The sequence below is a fragment of the Giraffa tippelskirchi genome, chromosome 2, assembly GCF_054371585.1.
Source record: "Giraffa tippelskirchi isolate mGirTip1 chromosome 2, T2T-mGirTip1v1.2.pri, whole genome shotgun sequence".
Taxonomy (NCBI): domain Eukaryota; kingdom Metazoa; phylum Chordata; class Mammalia; order Artiodactyla; family Giraffidae; genus Giraffa; species Giraffa tippelskirchi.
The window spans coordinates 153,737,522-153,759,998 of NC_137276.1; the positions used below are offsets into that span (position 1 = coordinate 153,737,522).

At 37.5% G+C, this 22,477-nt stretch overlaps 1 protein-coding gene and 1 long non-coding RNA gene across 9 annotated transcripts in view; one reads left to right on the forward strand and one right to left on the reverse strand.

Moving 5' to 3' along the window:
- Positions 1–22,477, forward strand: part of MAP3K13 (mitogen-activated protein kinase kinase kinase 13) — a 156,612-nt gene that overhangs the window by 111,626 nt on the left and 22,509 nt on the right. For all 7 annotated transcript variants that reach the window (XR_014077221.1, XR_014077219.1, XR_014077220.1 and 4 more), the window contains 5 exons: positions 4,480–4,663; positions 9,595–9,786; positions 12,339–12,497; positions 15,057–15,215; positions 15,789–15,897. Coding sequence is in view for 4 of the 7 variants with exons in the window: in XM_081571364.1 (XP_081427490.1) it covers positions 4,480–4,663; positions 9,595–9,786; positions 12,339–12,497; positions 15,057–15,215; positions 15,789–15,897 (803 nt within the window). In the remaining 3 variants the exon portion in view is untranslated. The remainder of the gene's footprint in view (positions 1–4,479; positions 4,664–9,594; positions 9,787–12,338; positions 12,498–15,056; positions 15,216–15,788; positions 15,898–22,477) is intronic.
- Positions 118–21,931, reverse strand: LOC145538750 (uncharacterized). 2 transcript variants are annotated; one of them, XR_014077222.1, is made up of 7 exons: positions 21,884–21,931; positions 11,069–11,215; positions 9,953–10,017; positions 9,145–9,183; positions 8,462–8,661; positions 6,793–6,923; positions 118–532 (listed from the first exon to the last, which is right to left on the reverse strand). It is a non-coding gene; the product is annotated as an uncharacterized LOC145538750 (long non-coding RNA). The 2 variants fall into 2 exon arrangements; XR_014077223.1 differs by lacking the exon at positions 21,884–21,931 and adding an exon at positions 20,476–20,808.

Consider the following 22,477-nt stretch of genomic DNA (forward strand, 5'->3'; position numbering starts at 1 on the left):
TACATATAACAGATGTGTCCTGCATTTGGTATTATGTGGAAATTTCACTCGATTAAAAAAGTTTTAATGACATCTTCATCTCCCATTTAGTATGTTGGTGGTTAACTGCAAGTAAGGTAGTGTGTAGAATTGAAATCTTTTATTGCCAAATAGTTCTCATCTCAAAGCAAGTATTGTTATAGACTTGTCTAGATAAACAAAGGAGAACTTAAATGTTAAAGTGAGTGGGCTTGTGGCTTTTTCTCAGCCCCAGGGATCATGATGGGTATTGGAATTAAGATTATAGTCATAGTGATGAATCAGAGAGAAGATAAAAGCTGGGGAAGAGTACCAGTGGGACAGATATAAAAGCAGTAGAAAGTCTGGGACTAACCCTGGAGGGAGCCCAGCCAGTTTCCAGCATTATGAGGTTGGTTATCTTGCTTCTCAGTGATGTAGACCCCCAGTTTGTACGTTCTTGTTGCTGACATTCTTTTTGCTGCCATTTTCTTGTTCCTTGGCTCCCGACTAGGTATTGATCAGGACATTGGAACTGGACACAGAGAACAAAATGCCATGAATCAGTTTTCCTTTCTGGGAATCAACTCTAGTAAAAGCAATTGACAGAAAGGTGGTTGAAGTATTACTTTACACTCTGTGTGCCTGAATTGCCAATGCTATCCCCTCTATTTTTCCATGGATAATTAAGATTTGGTTGAGCATAGATGAATTAACACAGGTATGAGCTACTGTTGGTCAAGAAAATTTTTATTATTTGTTATAAATTCAACCTTTGGTATTTGAGTGCCAAATATTTTTATCATTTATATTTCTTCTATTTTATAATTGAAGTATAGTTAATTTACAATATTATATTAGTTTCAGGTGTACAACATAGGGATTCAGTATTTTTATATATTTATTCTATTTAAAGTTGTTATAAAATATTGGCTATATTCCTTGTGCTATGCAATATATCCTTGTAGCTTATTTAGTTTATACATAGTAGTTTGTGCCACTTAATCCCCCTACCCATATCCTGCTCCTCCCACCTATCATTTGTATTTTAATTCATTTATTTCTTATTTTGTAAAAATACCAAATAATAGGAATTATTTATAAAATATATAGTAAGTTACAATATAAACATTATAAAATGATGTGAAAAGAAAGGATTATTTAACAAATTTTTTAAAATCACTAAATAACAATATGAAAAAATTAGTTTGCATTAGTTCTCACATCCTGCAACAAATTAAGCTTCAGGTGCAAAGGTTAAGCTTAAAAAATCAACTATAGATCACTCTTAGAAGATAGATTAGACAGTGGAAGAAATCACAAAGCAAATTACAGGCAACTATAAAAGTATTTTGTTTAAAACATGAAATTAAAAGAAAAATGCTTTTGTAAGAAGTCTTTCCATATGTGTCAAAGAGAAAGCTCCTTCAAGTTTATGAGAACTGCAAACCCAAGTAAATAAATGGACAAGGGGTAAATTTGATAATTCATACATAATTCATACAAAGAAGATATATTAAACAAATGTGGAAAAAACATTCTACATCACTGGCAATTAAAATAATGCACACTTACAAAACACTATTTTATACCTAATTAAATTAGCACCAAAAAATAATTGACAATAGTCATTGCTGGCAAAGTTGTAGTAAAAGAGACTCATGCTTTACTAATGTCAACAAAAACTAGCAAAATTCTTTTGGATAGCAATTTGGAATGTATACCAAGAACCAGGAAATTATACTCTTTAAGGATTGAATTTGAGGAATAATATAAAAAAAGAAAGGAGTATCAAATTTAAATTAGCAAACAAAAAAATAGAGACACTTAAGTACTATGAAAGGTAAGAGGATACAGTAAACAGCTGTTAATCTTATAAATAAAAACTGTAAATATATGGGGAATACATAATACATGAACAAATAGAAAAAATTGTACATCACATACACTCTTACATAGCTATATGCATATAAACAAAGAGTAAAAGAAGAATGAAAACAGAATATGGGTTGGGATTTCAGATAAAATATATGCTTTTCTGTTTCTTTCTAGTATTTTCTAATGTTTTCTAGTACTTAACAGTAAATAAAGATTGAGTGAATAGAGAAAAACAGCTAAACATTGTCTAATTTTAGTAATTATGTATTAAAAATTAGAGTAACCTGAATTTTTATAGAGTTATTTGGGAAAATATTGCCCAGTTAAGCTCTTGCTCAAAATCCAGTGCTAGTACTTAGCCCCCAGAATGGTCAAAGTGACACTGTGTTCAGTTCTTTACTGGACCACCAATGAGTAACTCTTTCAGTATACCTGGGTCCCATGTGTGCCACACGAATAAGCCTATGAGGACGAAAATTCTTAGACGCCATAAAGATAACTTAAAGCAGTCAAGACTGTAACTTACTGTTTCCACTCAAATTTTACTTGGTATTATTTGTTCCTTTGGTGATTTCATATTTGTGAGCTATTTGTGTTTTAGAGAGGTTTGTTTTTGTAGAGCATCTATTCAGTTTCAGTAGAGCAGAAACCTTTAATGCTGGTCATACCAGAAGAATGGGACAAATGCCCATGCCCATCTCCCTCACTAATTTTTTTCTGCACTATGTAGTATTATATTTGGAAGGTCATGTTTTAACCATTGTAACAAGAAAACACATTTTATTAAGAATCGATGGAATTTCTTTTCTCTCGAAGTAGAGAAAACTGGAAAAGAGAGAAATGTAGTTCCCTTCTACTCTTTCTGCTTTTGCTTCATCGACATAGTAGTGAGTTGATTTGCTTTCAAGACCAGAATATCTTCAAAGCTGATTCAACACTACTTAGTTCAGTGTTCTGCAAACTATAGCCTTTAAGTGATTGGTGATCTGACAAGAATCTCTCATAACCTTTAGCATTGTCATCATCTTCTCCTCACTTCACAGGGCTCCTAGCTCTTTGATGTTCATTTCTGTCCAGTGGAGCAATAATGTACTGGCAGAAAGGATAATCAATGGATTATAGTCTTCTTTTCAAGTTTCATGAAATTAAAGCATCCAACCAGTCCATCCTAAAGGAATCAGTCCTGGGTGTTCATTGGAAGGACTGATGTTGAAGCTGAAACTCCAATACTTTGGCCACCTGATGCAAAGAGCTGACTCATTTGAAAAGACCCTGATGCTGGGAAAGATTGAGGGCAGGAGGAGAAGGGGACGACAGAGGATGAGATGGTTGGATGGCATCATTGACTTGATGGACATGGGTTTGGGTGGACTCCAGGAGTTGGTGATGGACAGGGAGGCCTGGCATGCTGCAATCTATGGGGTCGCAAAGAGTCGGACACAACTGAGCGACTGAACTGAACTGATTGATTGAATTTTTGATCTATTTTAAATAGTATTTTATTCACTATAAAAGTAATATATGCTGAAATTTACAGTATTGTAAATCAACTATACTTCAATAAAATAAAAGTAATACAGGCTTATGGTTTAAATTTTTTAATACAGAAAAGGATAAGTGACATAACATGAATCATCAATAATGCCACCACTTAGAAATGACCCCTGTTACATTTCTGGTGCAGACAGAAATTAAACTTTAAGAGAAACTGACAAATACTGCATCTAATTGTGTAAATTTATCAAGACTAATAAATGACCCTCTCTTTCAATTACTTCCTAAGAGGGAATGTGGTATAGCAGAAAAAACACTGTCCCTGGACTCAAGCCAGTTCCAAGGTCCTTGGCCCTGTTTTGCCACTTAGCAATTTTATGACTTTCAGTTGTTTAAGGCCTGGTTACCCTATGCCTTAGTTTTCTCATTTTTAAGTAACCGTAATATGGCCAGACTTGCAGGATTGTTGCAAGAATTAAACATACGACAGACCTAAAACACTCTGCTAGTGTCTGGCATATAGTAAGTACTAAATAAAAGGTAAATACTAATTTAATTGTTATACATCATTAGGTCCTCAGGAGAGTATCACTGAAAATGCATTCAACAAGCATTAATTGAGCACCTGCACTAGAAAGTCAGAGAGGAATAAAGCAGCACTTGTAATGAGTAATAAGGTCGGATAATGATGGAGAGACACATAGGTGAACTGACTGAACATGCAAGCTTCAAGTGAGGAGGTGGGGCTGTGGGAGTGTCAGGATATGTTTTGTTTGCTGCTGCTGCTGCTAAATCGCTTTAGTCGTGTCCGACTCTGTGCGACCCCATAGACGGCAGCCCACCAGGCTCTGCCATCCCTGGTTTTGTTTGGAGGTGATTATATTGGAGATTTCCCATCTGCAGGATTTCACTGGTTAAAAATCTATACAAACGAATACATGTGAATATCTCTATGAAAATTTCCATCTTTTAGCAAGTTACCAGGTGAGAGACAAAAGTTGAGGTCATTCTGGGTGGTGGTGAAATTGGTTCCTGCAGAGTGGCCTTGTAGAATGGCCCCTGAGCAGATTCCAGGATCTCTTTATGCTTGTTTCTCACTTGTGTGCCTAGATACTTGGGAAGTGCCATTTGAGGAGATCTCAGAGCTGCAGTGGCTGGGTAGTGGAGCCCAGGGAGCTGTCTTCTTGGGCAAGTTCCGAGCGGAGGAGGTGGCCATCAAGAAAGTGAGAGAACAGAATGAGACGGATATCAAGCATTTGAGGAAGTTGAAGCACCCTAACATCATCGCTTTCAAGTAGGTGAAGCCTTTTTTTTTTAAGAAATAGATTTTCTTTCCCTCAGTACATACATGTAAGTTCCTGACTTAAAAGACATGTTAAGAATACTCTACAGACTTAGCAATGTGCTAGGTGCTTTGGGAGGATACCAAGGAACTATTACATTAGAATCATGTTTTTGAGAATTTGATAGTTTAATAGCTCTTTTTGCTAGAGCACACAGTGCTTGGAAGGCAGGGAGATACAAGGGACAGAGAGGGAGAAAGTGAACTCCTGCCATGTAGTCAGATCTGCTGAATCAATGTAATTTATCAATAGCATAACAGAGGCCTCTTCAAGATAACCTGAACACCTTCAAGTTCAATTAAGAAAACAAAGCTAGCATCTGAAGTGATCAGAGAACAATTAGTTCCTTGTAAATAGAGGTGTATTTTCTTATTAGTTTCTATTAGTGTCTCTTCTGAAATATTAACTTGTAGTAACAGTTACCTTCAGAATATTTCTCCCTGCCTCCGATTCTGCCAGATTCCTTTTCAAGGAATGCCAAAACTGGCTTTCTAAATCTGATAATAGAATTCATGATTATAGTAAGTCAAATGACACATTTATTTCACAAAGTGGTTGTTTTCAAGAGAGTGTGAACATATCTTTCTCGTTTAGACCCTTATTTTCATAATGTTGACAGGGGTCCTCAGAGGTAAATTTGTGGAAGGCACCAGATTTGATAGTGCCAAGAGAATATATGCTTTATAGGCTTCCTTGTGGCTCAGCTGAGAATTTGCCTGCAGTGCAGCAGACCTGGGTTCGATCCCTGGGTTGGGAAGATCCCTTGGAGAAGGGAAAGGCTACCCACTCCAGTATTCTGGCCTGAAGAATTCCATGGACTGTATAGTCCATGGGGTCGCAAAGAGTTGGACACGACTGAGCAACTTTCACTTCACTTCACTTCACTTTCAAGAGGATATGTGTAATCTCTTCTGCCTGTACCTTTCCCTTGAGCTCCTTCTCTTACCAGTGTTGAAAATTTTGTCCTAGGCTTGAACAAATGAATGATGTGCGGCTTAAAAGGAAGAAAGGTGAAGAATGGGAAAGAAAACCTTTAGGAAGGATGAAAGATTAGAAATTGGAGCCTCTTGGTATATTTTTATATAATATATATTGAGTTTATATATAGGAAAATAATATGACCAGTGAGGCTATAGCTAAAAAGTGGACTAACTTAAAATTCCCCTTTCCTAACCTAGGAGGGACTTCTTCCAGCCTCCCAAGAGGGATCCTTTCCTTAAGAAAACTCTCCTTATAAAGTTAAACACGTCACGCAACAATTTCTAATTGGAACCGTATCCCCAAAGTAAGGAATAAACATCTTGGGTACAGGTTTTGTAAAATGGATTTAGATGTGTTAAAGTTGAATTTTGATTCCCAAACAACACCCCTTATGGAAAGGGAAAGAAGTGTGAAAAGAAAAGAAGCTGTATCAACTGGGATACTAAATGGAGTCTTTGAATTCATTTCCTTGTAGAAGGAACATCGCTGCAGAGGACATGGAGAGAACTTCAGTTGCTGTAGTGATTCTATTACTGGTTGCCCTAGGAGGGCCAGGAAGATGTGAGACTAAAACAAAATATTATAGAGACCAGTTATAATCCTTCCCGAGATGATAAGTTTCACAAGACAATGAGTGGATTGTTTTTAAGCAGACAGACTGTCAGAAAGTTCCTTCTTTCCTTCATTTTACTTCACTGAGAGGATCGTCATTATAGTATGGTATACCCTCGTAAGTGGAAGGAAGAGCCTTTTACTTAACTAAATTTGAAGCTTAAATCACTGGGTTTGAGACATAGAATATTCTATGAATGAGCATGGCTTTTTGGCCTCCCGAGGTGAACTAGGCTGTGAGTCTCAGGCCTGAGGGCTTTCTAGCAGGTTGTCCTGGATAACTGAAGGTAGAAATGTGTCCTCATAAGGCGAGTGTGAGAAGCTGGATTCTTCCTTCTTTTCTTTTGTTTCTTCCTTTTTACTCAGAGTCTTTTCCCATCTTACCTTCTGACTCTCCTACCTGCGTGTGCGGTTTTCAGCATTGTGGATAAGGATTGCTTTGTTGGTGTCCAACTCTTTAGGCTGAAGATACTTGAAAGGTCTTTACCTCTACATGGGAAACAATAGTGAGACTGTGTCCCTGGTCCGTTACACCAGGCTCTTGAGGCATTGTGCAGTGTTGTGTTTGCAGCCATCTGTGCCATTGTGTTGCCTGGCCAGTGAATCACTCAGGAGCGTCTGGAAGATATGAAAGCATGATTAGATGTTAGTACGTCTCTCTGGATACTGATTTCTGTACTTTCAGCTTCTTTTGAAGTTAGTAGGAACCATGCACAGAAGGGAAGTGCAAGAAAAGAATACGATATTCTCTTTTTCTTCTAATTTTTTAAACAATCTTTTAAGAAAACCCAACCTGCCTGTTCCTAATGGAATTGGGTGCCAAAGGGAAGAAAAGGTAGCAATTAGAAGTGATTATAAAGCTGTTATTTATAGCTACTAAGAAGCCTTGTCATAGTACAGGGCTGATGGAATGATTGCTTCTCATTTGTCAGTCAAGAAACATGAAAAGTGTATAGAATATCATTGTTAGATGATGTTTGTCTGACAAGCTAAACATAGTTGAATAGGATGCTGAGTAGTTTCAAACAAATATTTGCTTTGTTATTCTTAAGCACATTACCTTATGTCTGCCCTTATTCATCATTTCTCTGTAGTAAAAAAACTAAATGGTCTATTTGTAGTTGCTGTATACTTGTGCTCCACTGAGGTTTCCTGAGAGTCAAGTAAGAGAAACTTGAAACAATTTTTTCTTTAAAAATCAAGATGAGCGTCTTCATTGGTGGGCCAGAGGTTAAGAATCCGCCTGCCAATGCAGGGAACACGGGTTCTATCTCTGGTCAGGGAAGATCCCACATGTCATGGGGCAGCTAAGCCTGTGCAGCTAAGCTGGGCAGCTAAGCCCAGCTCCTGAGCCTGCGCTCTAGAACTCGTGCTCTGCAACAAGAGAGCCACACTGCAAGGAAGCGCCCGCTCACAGCAACTAGAGAAAGCCCAAATGCAGCAACGAAGATCCAGCGCAGCCAAAAAGAACAAATAATTTTTTTAATCAAGATAAGAATTCTGGTGGGGCTTAGAAAATGATAGGAAAGTAACAGAAATAGCTTTGTGGCATTTGACAAGCACATCAAGGCAGAGAAAATGAAAATTAATTATACTTCTTCATAAACTGCCATTGTTTTAAGACTTTCACAAGCCACTGCTTCTAAATTCTTTTACCACTTATGGCAGCCTAAGAGATAGGACATGAATCAGTAGCTGGTTGAGGACTTTAGCTGGGAGTCTTGTAGGTAGAATAATGATATTCTTTTGGAGGAGGGCATACATATCATTAAGAGATAAGACACAGAGAATTGCTCATAGTAATTTTTCTTATCTTTTCTTATTTTTAGAACAAAACTGTGAAGTAAAGTTAATATGATTTTCCCACTTTTATAAGATAACAGTATTAATATAAGAATCCCCAATATGCTTGTCTATTTAGACTTTAACAAACTTTAAGAAAGGAGGCCGTGTAGTATAGTGAGTGGAAAGCACACGGCCTTTGAAGTGAGACAGACTGGATTTGAATCCGAGCTCTGTCATGTATTAGCTGTATGATCTAGGACAAGTCAGTTTTCCTCTCTAAGCCTTAACCTGTAGAAATAGAAAAGATAGTATCTATCATACGATGATTTTGGCCAGATTAAATAAAGCAGTTAACTAACACATAAGCATACCTGACAAATAGAAGATGTTCTTTTGTGTTGTTATGCTTCCTCCTACCCCTTGCTTCTGCACCTGTTTGTGCAAAGACTTTATCAGCAAAGAACGTTCAGGTGAAGTTAAGAAATTTTTGTCAAGAACTTGCTGTGAACTTCTAAGCCACGTGGTAGAAAGAAAAGAACTTGAAGACCTTTTCCTTCAAGGAGCTGATAATCTGTAGAGGGAGAGAAAAATAGTATATAAAAAATTAATTGTAGCATAGGAAATTAGAGAAGAGAAAGATTTTTTAGACTGGAATAATCAGGGAAGTCTTCATAGCAGATGTAGGAATTAATGAAAATAGAGGCTGCAAAGGTATATAATAGAATGTGTGACATTATTCCTATTCTAAACAGAAATGTTTTTCAGATACTTACAAAATAGAAAATTGATTCTTTTGGTATTCAGTCTAATTATCTTGAATTTGAGTAATTTAAAATTCAACAACTTTAATGGTAAAAATAGAAATGTTTTACTTGAATTCTCTCTGTACATTATATATAAAACTTCCGTTTAATTTTTAAGGGAAGATACTTAAATTATTCTTAATCTAAAAGAACAGTGTCCAGCCTACACAAGTCTCAGAGAAAGATGCTCTTTGTTTTAGAATGACATTGTCCCCCAGAAAAAGCACCGATACAGCATAGCATATAGATACCTGAGGGCTTCCCAGGTGGCACAGCAGTAAAGAATCCACCTGCAATGCAGAGACGCGGGTTCAGTCCCTGAATCAGGAAGATCCCTTGGAGAAGGAAATGGCAACCCACCCCAGTGTCCTTGCCTGGGAAATCCCATGGACAGAGGAGCCTGGCAGGCTTCAGCCCATGGGGTTGCAAAAGAGTTGGACACAACTTAGCGACTAAACAATAACAATAGATATCTGAAGTGAACAAACAAACTAAAATTGTCTATGTGCTAACAAAGAAACACATAGACTACAGGGACTTAAATGGTAATTTAAGAATCGGGATATATATGCATTTTATAAATAATTTGGATAGAAAACCTGTCTTTATTAAATTTATTAAATATTTTTAAAGTATAAATATATATACATGTGTGTTTATGTGATCTGTGTATTCATGTATATGTCTGTTTTTCTTGAAAGGGGTGTTTGTACTCAGGCCCCATGTTACTGTATCATCATGGAATACTGTGCCCATGGACAACTCTATGAGGTTTTGCGAGCTGGCAGGAAAATCACACCTCGATTGCTAGTAGACTGGTCCACAGGAATTGCAAGTGGAATGAATTATTTGCACCTTCATAAAATTATTCATCGTGATCTCAAATCACCTAAGTGAGTTCTGGAGCTAACTTTTCAGTCATTTTATTTTATTGTTTTGAGATATGGAATTTTATCAATCATAATGAAGCTTTTAGACTATTTTCAGTTCAGTTTAAATAAGCAGAGTGGAGATCTCTATTTGCGTATTTTGGAGATTGCGATTAACCTCCTTACTTACCTATATGGCAGATATGTCCAGGCACCTGTGTGGTCTTCCCTTTTTATTGCTTTGTAATTGTACAACTATGAAACAAAATATATTATTAACCAAAGAATTCACTTTCCATCATCTCAGATAATGAGTGCCAGACTTTCCCACTGGAAGACTTGTTTTCCTAGTGTGTTCCCCCAGAAAACCAATTTTCCAAAACTGAGTTTCAGAAATATATACAACAGGATAAAAATGGATTAAAAAATAAACCAGAGGCAAAGAGAAAGTAAAAACATTAACTAAAGCTTGTCCACAAAATGTATGCCATAAGTTTCTGTACAGTCACTAGAAGTGGGTTACGAATTTGGCTTTGAGCTTCCTAGAATCTAAGCAAAGAAGTAAACAAGTAAACTTCCACAGTGTCCATTAAACAATATAAATTGGTTATTTAAGAGAAGCAGAGCTGTTTCTAGTAATCTTTGTTTTCAGGATGATTCTCTGGTTCCCAATAACCACTTTAAGAGGAATGCTTATTCAAGTTTCCCAAAATGCATGAAGAAAGGAAAGAAATTGATTAAATAGTACATTTCAATGTGGCTCCTATTATTATACATTATTTTCATTATTTTCCATCACATTTTTGTTTAGAGAAGTAGAAAAAAATCTTTTCCCAAAACATTTTTGCATAGTGCTTTCATGATTTACATTTAAAAATATTTATCATATTTGCTTTAATTTTGGCAAAAAAAAATGTATGGAAGAGATGTAATAAGTATCATTATTCTTATTTTATGTAAGATAATCTAGAGCTCAGAGCCCAAATTCATGGAGGTAGTACTTGAACCCAGAACTTAGACCACAGACCACTGCAACGTCCCTCATCCTGATAGGATGAGGGATTCACAATGAGTCCTGCCCTTCCTCCATGGAAGATACAAATCTGTCCTTGATTATCAACTTCAAAGCAGCTCTAATTTATCACTGTTGTTCTCAACAATGTTTATTACAGTCCTTAGCTCACAAAAAACCTCCTTGCTTTCCTTACACAAAAGCTTTATTATAGTGTTCATTCCTCTGTTCACATTTTTAACACAATCTGTTGTTTTTGTCATCCACTGCATACCTATAAAGCACACAAGATACCTTGCTGAAGACCTCTTTGAATGGCCTCCTTCTTAATCAGCTTGTTCTCCTTAAGAATTATTTTAGGGAATTCTCTGGCTCTTCAGTGGTTAGGACTCAGCACTTTCACTTCTGTGGCCCAGGTTCAAGTTGTGTGGATTGCCCCCCCTAAAAAAAAGACTTTCTGTTAAAATTATTTCTCTATATCATTAAGCCTCTGAACCCCTAACTCCTTAACATTCTAATGTTCTAAACAGGTTATTTCAAGTGAATTCAGGCAGTGTGTGAGGGTGCTAGCACTCTGGATTTGACTGGTACTAGATTATACTCTGAGGCTAACAAAAGCAGTTTGCCCCAGGTCACATCCCAGATCACTATTATAACAAGTAAAATATGTAACAAATTATATAAGTAACAAATTATATAAATAACAAATTATAACAAGTAAAATATTCTACACATGATTTATGTAGAGTCTGAGCTTAAATTTATTCCTGCTTTTCCTTAGCAACATTAACAGAATCCCAGCATACTTACTAGCCTTTTATATTAATGAATCCTGTGTGTCATGGTTCCAGGCATGATTTTAGTTGGCCATTGTTTAAACAGTGTTTTAAAAGAAGTGTTTTTCCCATGGGGTTGTCTGAGACTGGCAAGGATGAGAATCAATGTTTATTGAGATGGGTGCTTTACATAGCTTATCTCATTTAATTCAAATGAAAATATTATGAGACCATTAATTACAGACTCATAATGCCTTATCCAAAACTCCTGAAGTCAGATGATTTCAGAAAGGTAGCATAGGGCATTACATTACACCCCCAGCAAAGTCTAGGGCAACACCCTATAATCATACACATTCACAAATCCGTGGCAAAGCCTTTGATAGTCACACAAAGTGGGATAAGTAAATTGAGTTTGCTTTATACATATGAGAAAATATTTATAAGCCATTTTCAGAGATGTTTAAATTGTGAATAAGATACTGTGACCTGAATTGTCTCCATCTTACAGATGAGAAAACTGGCTTAGAAGAATTAAGTAATTGGCAAAGGTCGCACAGTTAGCAAGTGGTGGAGGCAGGATAAAATCAGGTGTAGCAAGCCCAGTATGCTGTGCTGCTCACAAGTATAAATGATGCTGCTCCTGGTGGGTAGCTAAGGCCCCAGTAGTACTGGAACTAGAGAGCTGAGTTCTGCAACGTAGGAGGCAGCAAACAAAATCTTCAGTTGCCAGTTAGTCATGATTTTCATTAGTACTAACGATCTGAATGCTTTATTTCTTTTTAAAGTGTTTTAGTGACTCACACAGATGCAGTAAAAATTTCAGATTTTGGTACATCTAAGGAACTCAGTGATAAGAGTACCAAGATGTCCTTCGCTGGCACTGTTGCCTGGATGGCACCAGAAGTGATACGGAATGAACCTGTCTCTGAAAAAGTCGATATATGGTGAGTGGTGGCGTCTGTCCCAACCAAAAAGCCTGTTCCCACTTTCACCCTATTAGTGCTTTCCTCTTTCAACACTTCTTCAGTTCAGTTCAGTCACTCAGTCGTGTCCAACTCTTTGCGACCCCATGAACCGCAGCATGCCAGGCTTCCCTGTCCATCACCAACTCCTGGAGTTTACCCAAACTCATGTCCATTGAGGCGGTGATGCCGTCCAACCATCTCATCCTCTGTCGTCCCCTTCTCCTCCTGCCCTCAATCTCTCCCAGCATCAGGGTCTTTTCAAATGAGTCAGCTCTTCGCATCAGGTGGCCAAAGTATTGGAGTTTCAGCTTCAACATCAGTCCTTCCAATGAACACCCAGGACTGATTTCCTTTAGGATGGACTGGTTGGATCTCCTTGCAGTCCAAGGGACTCTCAAGAGTCTTCTCCAACACCATAGTTCAAAAGCATCAATTCTTCGGCTCTCAGCTTTCTTTATAGTCCAACTCTCATATCCATACATGACTACTGGAAAAACCATAGCCTTGTCTAGATGGACCTTTGTTGACAAAGTAATGTCTCTGTTTTTTAATATGCTGCCTAGGTGGGTCATAACTTTCCTTCCAAGGAGTAAGCATCTTTTAATTTCATGGCTGCAATCACCATCTGCAGTGATTTTGGAGCACAAAAAAATGAAGTCAGCCACTGTTTCTACTGTTTCCCCACCTATTTGCCATGAAGTGATGGGACCAGGTGCCATGATCTTAGTTTTCTGAATGTTGAGCTTTAAGCCAACTTTTTCACTCTCCTCTTTCACTTTCATCAAGAGGCTTTTTAGTTCTTCTTCACTTTCTGCCATAAGGGTGGTATCATCTGCATATCTGAGGTTATTGATATTTCTCCTGGCAATCTTGATTCCAGCTTGTGCTTTTTCCAGCCCAGCGTTTCTCATGATGTACTCTGCATATAAGTTAAATAAGCAGGATGACAATATACTTCTACTCACCCAACATACTCTTTAGTATTACTCAGTTCTAGTTGATTTCAGTCTCATGTAATCCAAGGTACTACCCAGTGTGGTAAGAAGGATTGGGAGAGGAGGAATTGGGGTGAGTATCCACTCAGTAAATCATCAGTTTTGGGGGACCATCAAGAGAATATGCTGAACCTCCTGGAAAACTAAAAGTTTACTTCAAATAGCCATTTAGTATAAAAGTCTTTCTGAAATATATTACATAATTCTTTCCTTCTTGAATAAAACATGGTAAATGAAGTTTTACCTATTCTCAGACCATCCAGGTGTATTAGTGATGTACTTTGCTGTGATACAGTTATATGCTTTGAGGTATACAGGGCTATTTGCCCTTTTATTAAACAGTCCTGATAGACTATGCTTTTTGGGGGGGCGGGGAGAAGTATTCATCTTTATTTTCTTTTCCTCTGAGGTTCCAAATCTCTGCTATTAACAGTATATTTTCCTGTAGTTGCTTTTCTTCCATTCTTAAAATTGGTGGCAAGTAACTTTTAGACTTAAAACCAAAGTAATAGCCTATATTAAAACTGGCTATAATTTTAAAGTAAATAAGATAAAGTAGAAGTGTGAGATCATTTGTAATTTGGGTAATTATTACCAAAGTGTCCTCATTAGGGATTACATCAATTTATGTTCCCAACAGAAATGTGTAAGAGAGTTTTTTCAGGCTCACCAACAAAATGTGTTCAACTTTGGGATCTTCTGCCAACCATATAGGTAAAAAAAAATGGTATCTTAGGTGCAGTTTTAATTTGCATATCTCTTCTTCTAAATAAGGTTATACTTTTTTCATATATTTACACACCCATTTGTAATTTCTTATTTACACACTAATCCTTTACTAGGTTTTCTGATACTTTATTCTATCAACTTATAAGAGTATTTTATATATTAAGGAAATTATCCTTCTGTGTATATGAATTACAGATACTTTTCACTTTTGTTGTTTTGCTTATGTTAGAGTGTTTTTCCATGTCAAGATTTCTTTTAAGCAGTTTGATTTTATCAGTCTCTCCTGTTATGACTTCTGGATTTCTTACTTAGGAAAGCTTTTACTACTCTAAGATTTTTTTTTTTTCCATATGTTCTTTGAGAATTTTTAGGATTTCATTTCTCATGTTTAAATCTTTGATGCATTTGGAATTTATCTTAGTGTAAGATAAAGTATAGATCTAATTTTTTCCCCAGTTGTCCCAACAGTATTTATTGAATAACCAATTTTTCCCTACTGGTTTAAGATGTAACTTCCATCATATACTCAATTCCTATATGTATTTGGTCTGTTTCTAGATTTCTGTTCCTTTCCATTAGTCTACCTGATTATTCATCACCACTGTTAATTACTGAAGCTTTGTAGTATTGTTTTAATATCTGATAATATTTGTTACCCTTCATTAATTTTCTTTTTCAGAGTTTTCCTGGCTGTTTCTATTTTTTCTATAGCAATATTAGAGTTTTATGTGTTTGATTGAAAATTACTAAATAACTAAAATACAAATCAGTCTTTCTGAAATGTCTTATGTGCTTGTTCCTGGGGCTACTATAGGTCTTTTGGAGTGGTGCTTTGGGAGCTGCTCACAGGGGAGATTCCTTACAAAGATGTAGACTCTTCAGCCATTATCTGGGGGGTTGGAAGCAACAGCCTACACCTTCCAGTTCCTTCCACTTGCCCTGATGGATTCAAAATCCTTATGAAGCAGACATGGTAAGAAATATGTTTCTCCCAATATTCTCTTCTACCTTCTTCCTCAAAACCATATTTAAAACTTCTCTAAACCATATTTAAAACAGCAGGGACGTCTCTAACGTGTATTTGGAATGAATAACCTTACTTTGTGTAAAGTCTAGGAGCCTTGGAATTTGAGAACTTTGGATTCACATACTAGTTCTACCCTTTTCTATCTGTGTTATTTGGGGCATGTCATCCAAGTAGCAGTTTTCTCACTTGTGAAATGGGGATAGTATGATTAATTAAAAATTATAAATAAATAATTTGGTCTGATATCTTGAAGCGGTAGGCCTTAGTAAATGATAGCTGTCACCACTTTGCCAGTCCTCAGGGATCATTATTATCAAACAGTTTCTAGAGATTTCTAGTTCATCATTAGAGGCATCTCATAATTACATTTTCCTTTTGTTCTTCAGTACATCAAAACTGCCTGCGATATAGCCACACATGGAGTCAGAAATGTTTTTTTTTGTAAAGTAGAATAAAATCTTTATCCTCCTGGATACAACTTCTGAAATGCACAAGCTATTTTTTTTTTTTAACTTTTAGGCAGAGTAAACCTCGCAACCGACCTTCTTTTCGGCAGACACTCATGCATTTGGACATCGCATCTGCAGATGTACTTGCCACCCCACAAGAAACTTATTTCAAGTCTCAGGTAAGTCTGGAAACTCTTCCAGGTCCTGCTAAACAGACAGGGAACTCTGAATGATAAGGAGCAGCTCCTAGAAGGGGGCATTCTGATTTTTAGAACAATTACATAACTTGACTCATTGTGAAACAATAATGATGATTATTATAAACGTCACTCATACAACTTTGGAGTTTTTTTAACACTTTGGAATTTTGGAGGGTTTTTAAGCACTTAACATATAAGAATTCTCTTATTTGAAAATATCTTGTATTAAAATATCATCTTCATAGTGTGTTCTGGTGAAATTGTTGGAGAAAAAAGAGGAAAAGAAGATATGAAAACTGTAGTGTACATACATTTGAATTAAAATTATTGCTAACCTTCATGAAAGTATTGCTTTCCTTAAAGTTAGAAAAGCTCAAGTAAAGAGGAGGAAAGTTAAAGCCCAGAGAGAGCCTGTGATAGAATTAGGCCCAGGAGAAGTTGTAGGGGGATCTTTATATGTGAGGTCCTTACTTACCCTACCAGACCCAGGCTATGGCAATAGGAGTAAGAGGATGAAACTATGAATTCTGAAATAAATGTGATGATCTTAAATTATAGCTTTATACTTATAGAATTTAACATAGTATTGTCCATTTTTTTCTTGAATAGCTTTGTCTCACTTTCTAAAATGAATTTTTGCAAAATGAATTCCTTCTATACATTGACTTCCAGTATCATTTCAAAAGATTCATTCTCAGAGAAGACATTTTGTTACCAATTAGTGTCTCTCTACTCCTGATAGCCCCCAACTCCACAGGGTGATGCATTTACCTACCAGGAAAGTGTGCTTTGAAAGCAAACTGGACTGGGAGGGGCATCATCACAGGGAGCTAAAAAAGGCCCCAAATATGCTTTATTAACTGGCTTAACCAGAGACTTGGAGCATGTGCTTCTCTGGTGTCTGAGAAGCAGAGAGATACTCCACCCATCAGATATTGGGAATATCTAACTTAAGGCTCAAGGTTTTCTAAGGAATAATAAATCAGAGATCTTTCCTCTGTTTCCTAAAGTTCTAACATATTCTCTGTGACCGCAAACTTAGCTCACCCCACACCATGTCTTTGAATAGTCTGGCTTGTCCCTGTAGTTTTTTAGTGTTTCTGAGGAATTATTATGTAAGTAAAGTATTTGATTTTAGAGAAAATGAGAGGATAAATTCATGACGTTTCCTGTGTTTTTTGATACTTGTTCAGGTAAATTCCCTTAGAACTATTAAAACTATTACCTACCTATACAAATACATGTATGTATTGGTTACTGGATTAGATACCTTTCAAATATTTCCTTATGTTAATAAAAAGACTTAAGCCCTTTATGAAGTGAAAGAGAATAATAATGAGTGTGTGTGTATATTAGTTGCTCAGTCGTATCTGACTCTTTGTGACCCCATGGACTGTAGCCCACCAGGCTCCTCTGTCCATAGAATTCTCCAAGCAAGAATACTGGAGTGGGTAGCCGTTCCCTTCTCCAAAGTATCTTCCCAACCCAGGGATTGAACCCAGGTCTCCTACATGGCAGACAGATTCTTTACCATCTGAGCCACCTGGGAAGCCCATAATAATGAGTACTCTCTAGGAAATTTTTCAGACTTTAGGATACAGTATCAATCACAGCTTTGTTTCCTTTACAAGAACACTCTATGTACCATAATTTTGAAAAGCAATTTTCATGAGAGTACTAAATCACAAATCATTGACAGTACGAATGTACATACTGGGAAAACATCAAATTCTAAACAAACTTTACTTGTGTGCTCCCAGAATATCACTTCTGAAGCCAGTGCCACACTTTCTGAGTACCCAACATATGTATAACACTGTGTAGTACCCACAGTCGGTATCCTCAGTTGTATAAGCTCACTTTTATTAATTTATACAGCATTAAAATTGAATTTAGAGAAGGTTCTGTTAGAGCAAGAATTTGAAAAGAGAGGAAGGGGAGAAGGAATGGAAAGGAAAAACAGTGCATGGGATACCTATTAATATTCATAAATTCTACCACCTTTTTCTCCCAGTGTAAAATTTTACCTCTCCTTAAATAGTTCAAAATACCCTTGCTAGTTCCTAGAAGTTTTCAGTTATTTACAAGCTGATTTGCTTGGGTCTGAAATTCAGACCATCTCTGAAGTGAAGTGAAGTGAAGTCGCTCAGTCGTGTCCAACTCTTTGAGACCCCATGGACTGTAGCCTACCAGGCTCCTCCGTTCATGGGATTTTCCAGGCAAGAGTACTGGAGTGGGTTGCCATTTCCTTCTCCAGAGGACCTTCCCCACCCAGGGATCGAACCCAGGTCTCCCACATCATAGGCAGATGCTTCACTGTCTGAGCCATCAGACCATCTCTGGCTAATGATAGTAAAGTATTTATGAACTAATGAGGGAGGTACTGGGAAAAGTAACAGATTTTGAGCCTAAATCCCTGTCCTGTGACCTTGGATAAGTCACTAAACTTCCGTAAACCTAGCTAACTCGTCTAAACAGTGAAGACAGCCATATTTTCCCTTCCTTGTGGAGTTTGATGAGGATCAAATAAGATAATAAACATGCAAGTGCATTGTAAACTGTAGAGGGCTGCATGATTGCAAGATGTTATTACTCACCTCCCACAAAGCTATAAAGATTAAGCCTTCTTTGAGGTTGTACATTCTGGGTACTTTTTCTGATGAACTCCTGAGATGGATAAGAATGGCAACTAGGGAGCTCCTATTAATTGTGTTTTGACAAATTATCCTCCCATGATGGGCAAGAACTAGTTTTGCTTATTGATAACCCTCTTGTACCTGAGGCCTTGCCTCCTGCCTGCTACCAGAATTCTCTCCGCATCAGTCATCAACCAATAGTTGTTAACTGCTGGTCGCCACCTTCCCCCCAAACTATCAGTCAAGGGTGCTGCCAAGAACCCAGCTGATGTCTTCCTGAGAGAACATGCTGCGTCTGTTTCTCATCAACAGCATGTATATAAAGAAGCAGCATATATAGAACAGATGAACAAAGCAACCAATTTCAGTACAATATTAGATTCTGCCAAAGCTATTGCTTCATTCCTGGACAATAACTCATTTCTCCAAGTAGACAATTATTGCTCCTGGTGTTCAATTACATTTGATAGGAGTCTTTAGAAAACATTTTAGCCTGGTCCCAGATCCCAGCTGCTAGGTGCATCTTGTGCCCTGCTTCTGAGCTCTTCTATAGCCCTCTGTCTTTGCACCATTTTGAGTGCCACTGTTGTTGTTGTTATTGTTCAGTCGCTAAGTTGTGTCCAACACTTCGTGACCCCGTGGGCTGCAGCTCACCAGGTTTCCCTGTCCTTCGCTATCTCCTAAAGTTTGCTCAGATTTATGTCCAATGATGCTATCTAACCATTTCATCCTCTGCCACCCTCTTCTTTGCCTTCTTTCCCAGCATCAGGGTCTTTTCTAATAGGTTGACTCTTCACATCAGGTGGCCAGAGTATTGGAGCTTCAGTATCAGTCCTTCCAATGAATATTCAGGGTTGATTTTCTTTAGGATTGGATGGTTTGATCTCCTTGCTACCCAAGGGACTCTCAAGAGCCTTCCCAGCTCCACAATTTGAAGGCATCAATTCTTCAGCACTCAGCCTCCTTTATGATCCAACTCTCACATCCGTACTTGACTACTGGAAAAACCATAGCTTTGACTATATGGCAAAGTGATGTCTCTGCTTTTTAATATGCTGCCTAGGTTTGTCAAGTTTTTCTTCCAAGGAGCAAGTGTAATTTCGTGACTACCCAGTGCCACTGTGATCACCCAGAAACTCAGGGGCTGGGAGTTGCAGAGACAGATAGCTCATTACAGGGATAGAGTGTTCTGCCTTAAGAGTAATTTAATCATGAGCAAGTAGGTGCTAGAAACAGGCTGGTGCTCACCTGGGGAGGCAGTAAGGAGGACTCATGCACTAATCAAGGGTTAAGACCTTTCTGACTCAGAATCTAAGATTTCCTACTACTTAGCCTCTCAGCATACTGCTTCTTCATTTCTCATAGCTAAGCTTCTTTTTCTTTTACTTTATAAAAATCGTGGTAAAATATATTATAAAATTTGCTATTTTAACAATTTTTAAATGTACAATTCAGAGGCAGAAATCACATTCCAGTGTTATAAAACTATCACCATTATCTATTTTCAAAATTTCTCATTACCTCATTAAGCACTAACTTCTCATTCTATACTCCCCACAACCCCTGATAATCTCTGTTCTGCTTTCTATCTTTATGAATTTGCCTACTCTAGATATTTCATTGAAGTAGAATCATATGATAGTTGTCTTTCTTTGTCTGGTTTGTTTCATTTAGCGTGTCTTCAAGGCTCATCTATGTTGTAGCATGTCACAAATTCATTCCTTTTATGACTGAATAGTATTCTATTGTATGGATATCATCTATCTTATTTATCCATTCATATATTAATTCAACTTCATTTTTACACCTCTGCTATGAGAGAGAAGAGGAGCAAAGTTTGGGTACAAGAGCTTCAGTGAACTGATTAAATAACTGAGATGACAAAAACTTACTAAATGTTACAGCCTTTCCCAGGCCTTACCTGTGATATGAAGAGGATCCCATTTGTGATAATAACCCAAATTTCACCGCATTTTTCCCTTACCTGCTTACTGGACTTACGTACCTTGTGAAACACTCCCTACTCCCTCCCTCCACTCTACATGTAATTTGGAGGAATCCCTAGTAAAGAGTGGGGATCTCAGATAGCCTCATATTAATGTCTGCCCTCCTTTCCTTGTGGCTTCCCTGGTGGCTCAGACTGTAAACAATCCACCTGCTAGGCAGGAGACCGGGGTTCGACCCCTGGGTCGGGAAGATCCTCTGGAGGAGGAAATGGAAACCCACTCCAGTATTCTTGCCTGGAGAATGCCATGGACAGAGGAGCCTGGTGGGCTACACTCCATGGGGTCACAAAGAGTCAGACACGACTGAGCGACTAACACACACGTACTTTCCACTGACTCTGGCTAGAACAGCAATCTTCCACCTAGCATCTGCTGAGTGTTACTTTATTGGTTAGTACTGTTTCCTGCTGAGAGACTGTAGTCCCCAGCTGGCATCTATGGGATGCTGCCTTATTCTTAAGGAACTGCCGTCACCCACCAGGAACTGCTGTTTTTTTGCAGTAATTAAAGTCATGGGCTTCTCCAGATTCCAAACTTGCACACTATTGTGCTTATGCAATGAATGAAGTGGTCCTTTCCCTGATGAGTTACATTTTGTTACAGGTCACATAATAGTGCTAGTTATGGCCCAAGGTTTTGTTGGTATTTTAGTGAAACAGTAGGAAATGCCTCTCCACTCCTATGTTGATGACTGTTATAGGTCAGGGTCACACAGGACTCCTCCTTCCCTCGTGTTTTCTCTCAGAGACTCCTTAATCTCTGTGCAAACTGACTTCAGCCTACCCACCTCCATTTCTTAGATATGCCCAGACATCTCTAAATTGCAGATTAAGTGCAAATTGGAACTCCTATTACATAAAGATTCTAAGTATATGTGATGGAACTCCAAAATTAACATCTACTTGTAACACAATACCTTTGAGGAAAACACATTATTAATAATCAGTACTTGGTGTTTTCCCACAAAGGGAACTTCTTTTGGGGAAATCTTCTTTAATAAGTTTCAATCTTGAGAGGGTTGCCTTTTAAGTTTCACATTCCATGCGCCAGGTGTCAGGAGGTTTATTTCCTCTAGAATTTAAAAAATCTGATCTACAATATCTGATTCCTCACCACTAGAGGGAGATATTCTTGGTCCCTGTTAAAGTGTCAGGATCCACTGACATGATTGTCACAAAAGAGGATGCTTTAAGACCCACCCTTGGCCCCCTCCCTTATCCGTTTTAGGTCCAACCACCTTTGATTGTCAGTCTTTGGCCTCTTAAAACTCAAATACTCTTGCTTTTTGTGACTTTAATCTGATGGCTGAGAGAACAGCATTACCTGGGCTCAACCAAATCTGTGTTTACTGCTTAGATGCTGTCACGACTTAGCAACTAAACCACCACCATCACCACTATTAAAGACTGTTGCCAAACAATGGGCAGCACATTCTAGATCTTGGCTTTTTGATGACATTGCTTGGCAGATTTGATGCCAGAAAATCAACTGACAGAAATCGCTTCCCAATGGTCAGTCAACATGTATATATATATATATATGAAGACCTAACATATTATAAACAGATAAGCAGAATGAACACTTTCTAAATAATTGTAATATAATTTCTTCTATAAAAATAAATGAGAAACAGCAAATCTGGGGAGAAAGCTTCTCTAATTTCACAATTACTTAAGTATAACTTCTTCCAAGGTCTAGAGAGATCATTTTTTAACATGAATCTTAAAAGGATAGAAGAGCTGTGGAAGAGAATACAGTTAGAAACATTTAGTTACATATTTAGCCTTCACTGAAAATTATTTTAGCTTCTTGGGATAGCTTCTCATTAGCTTCTTGGGATAGTAGTGTATACATAATTTGAGGAAGGTTCTCCTTTAGCTGTTTTTCTAGAAATGGTCTATAGACTATATTCCTGCA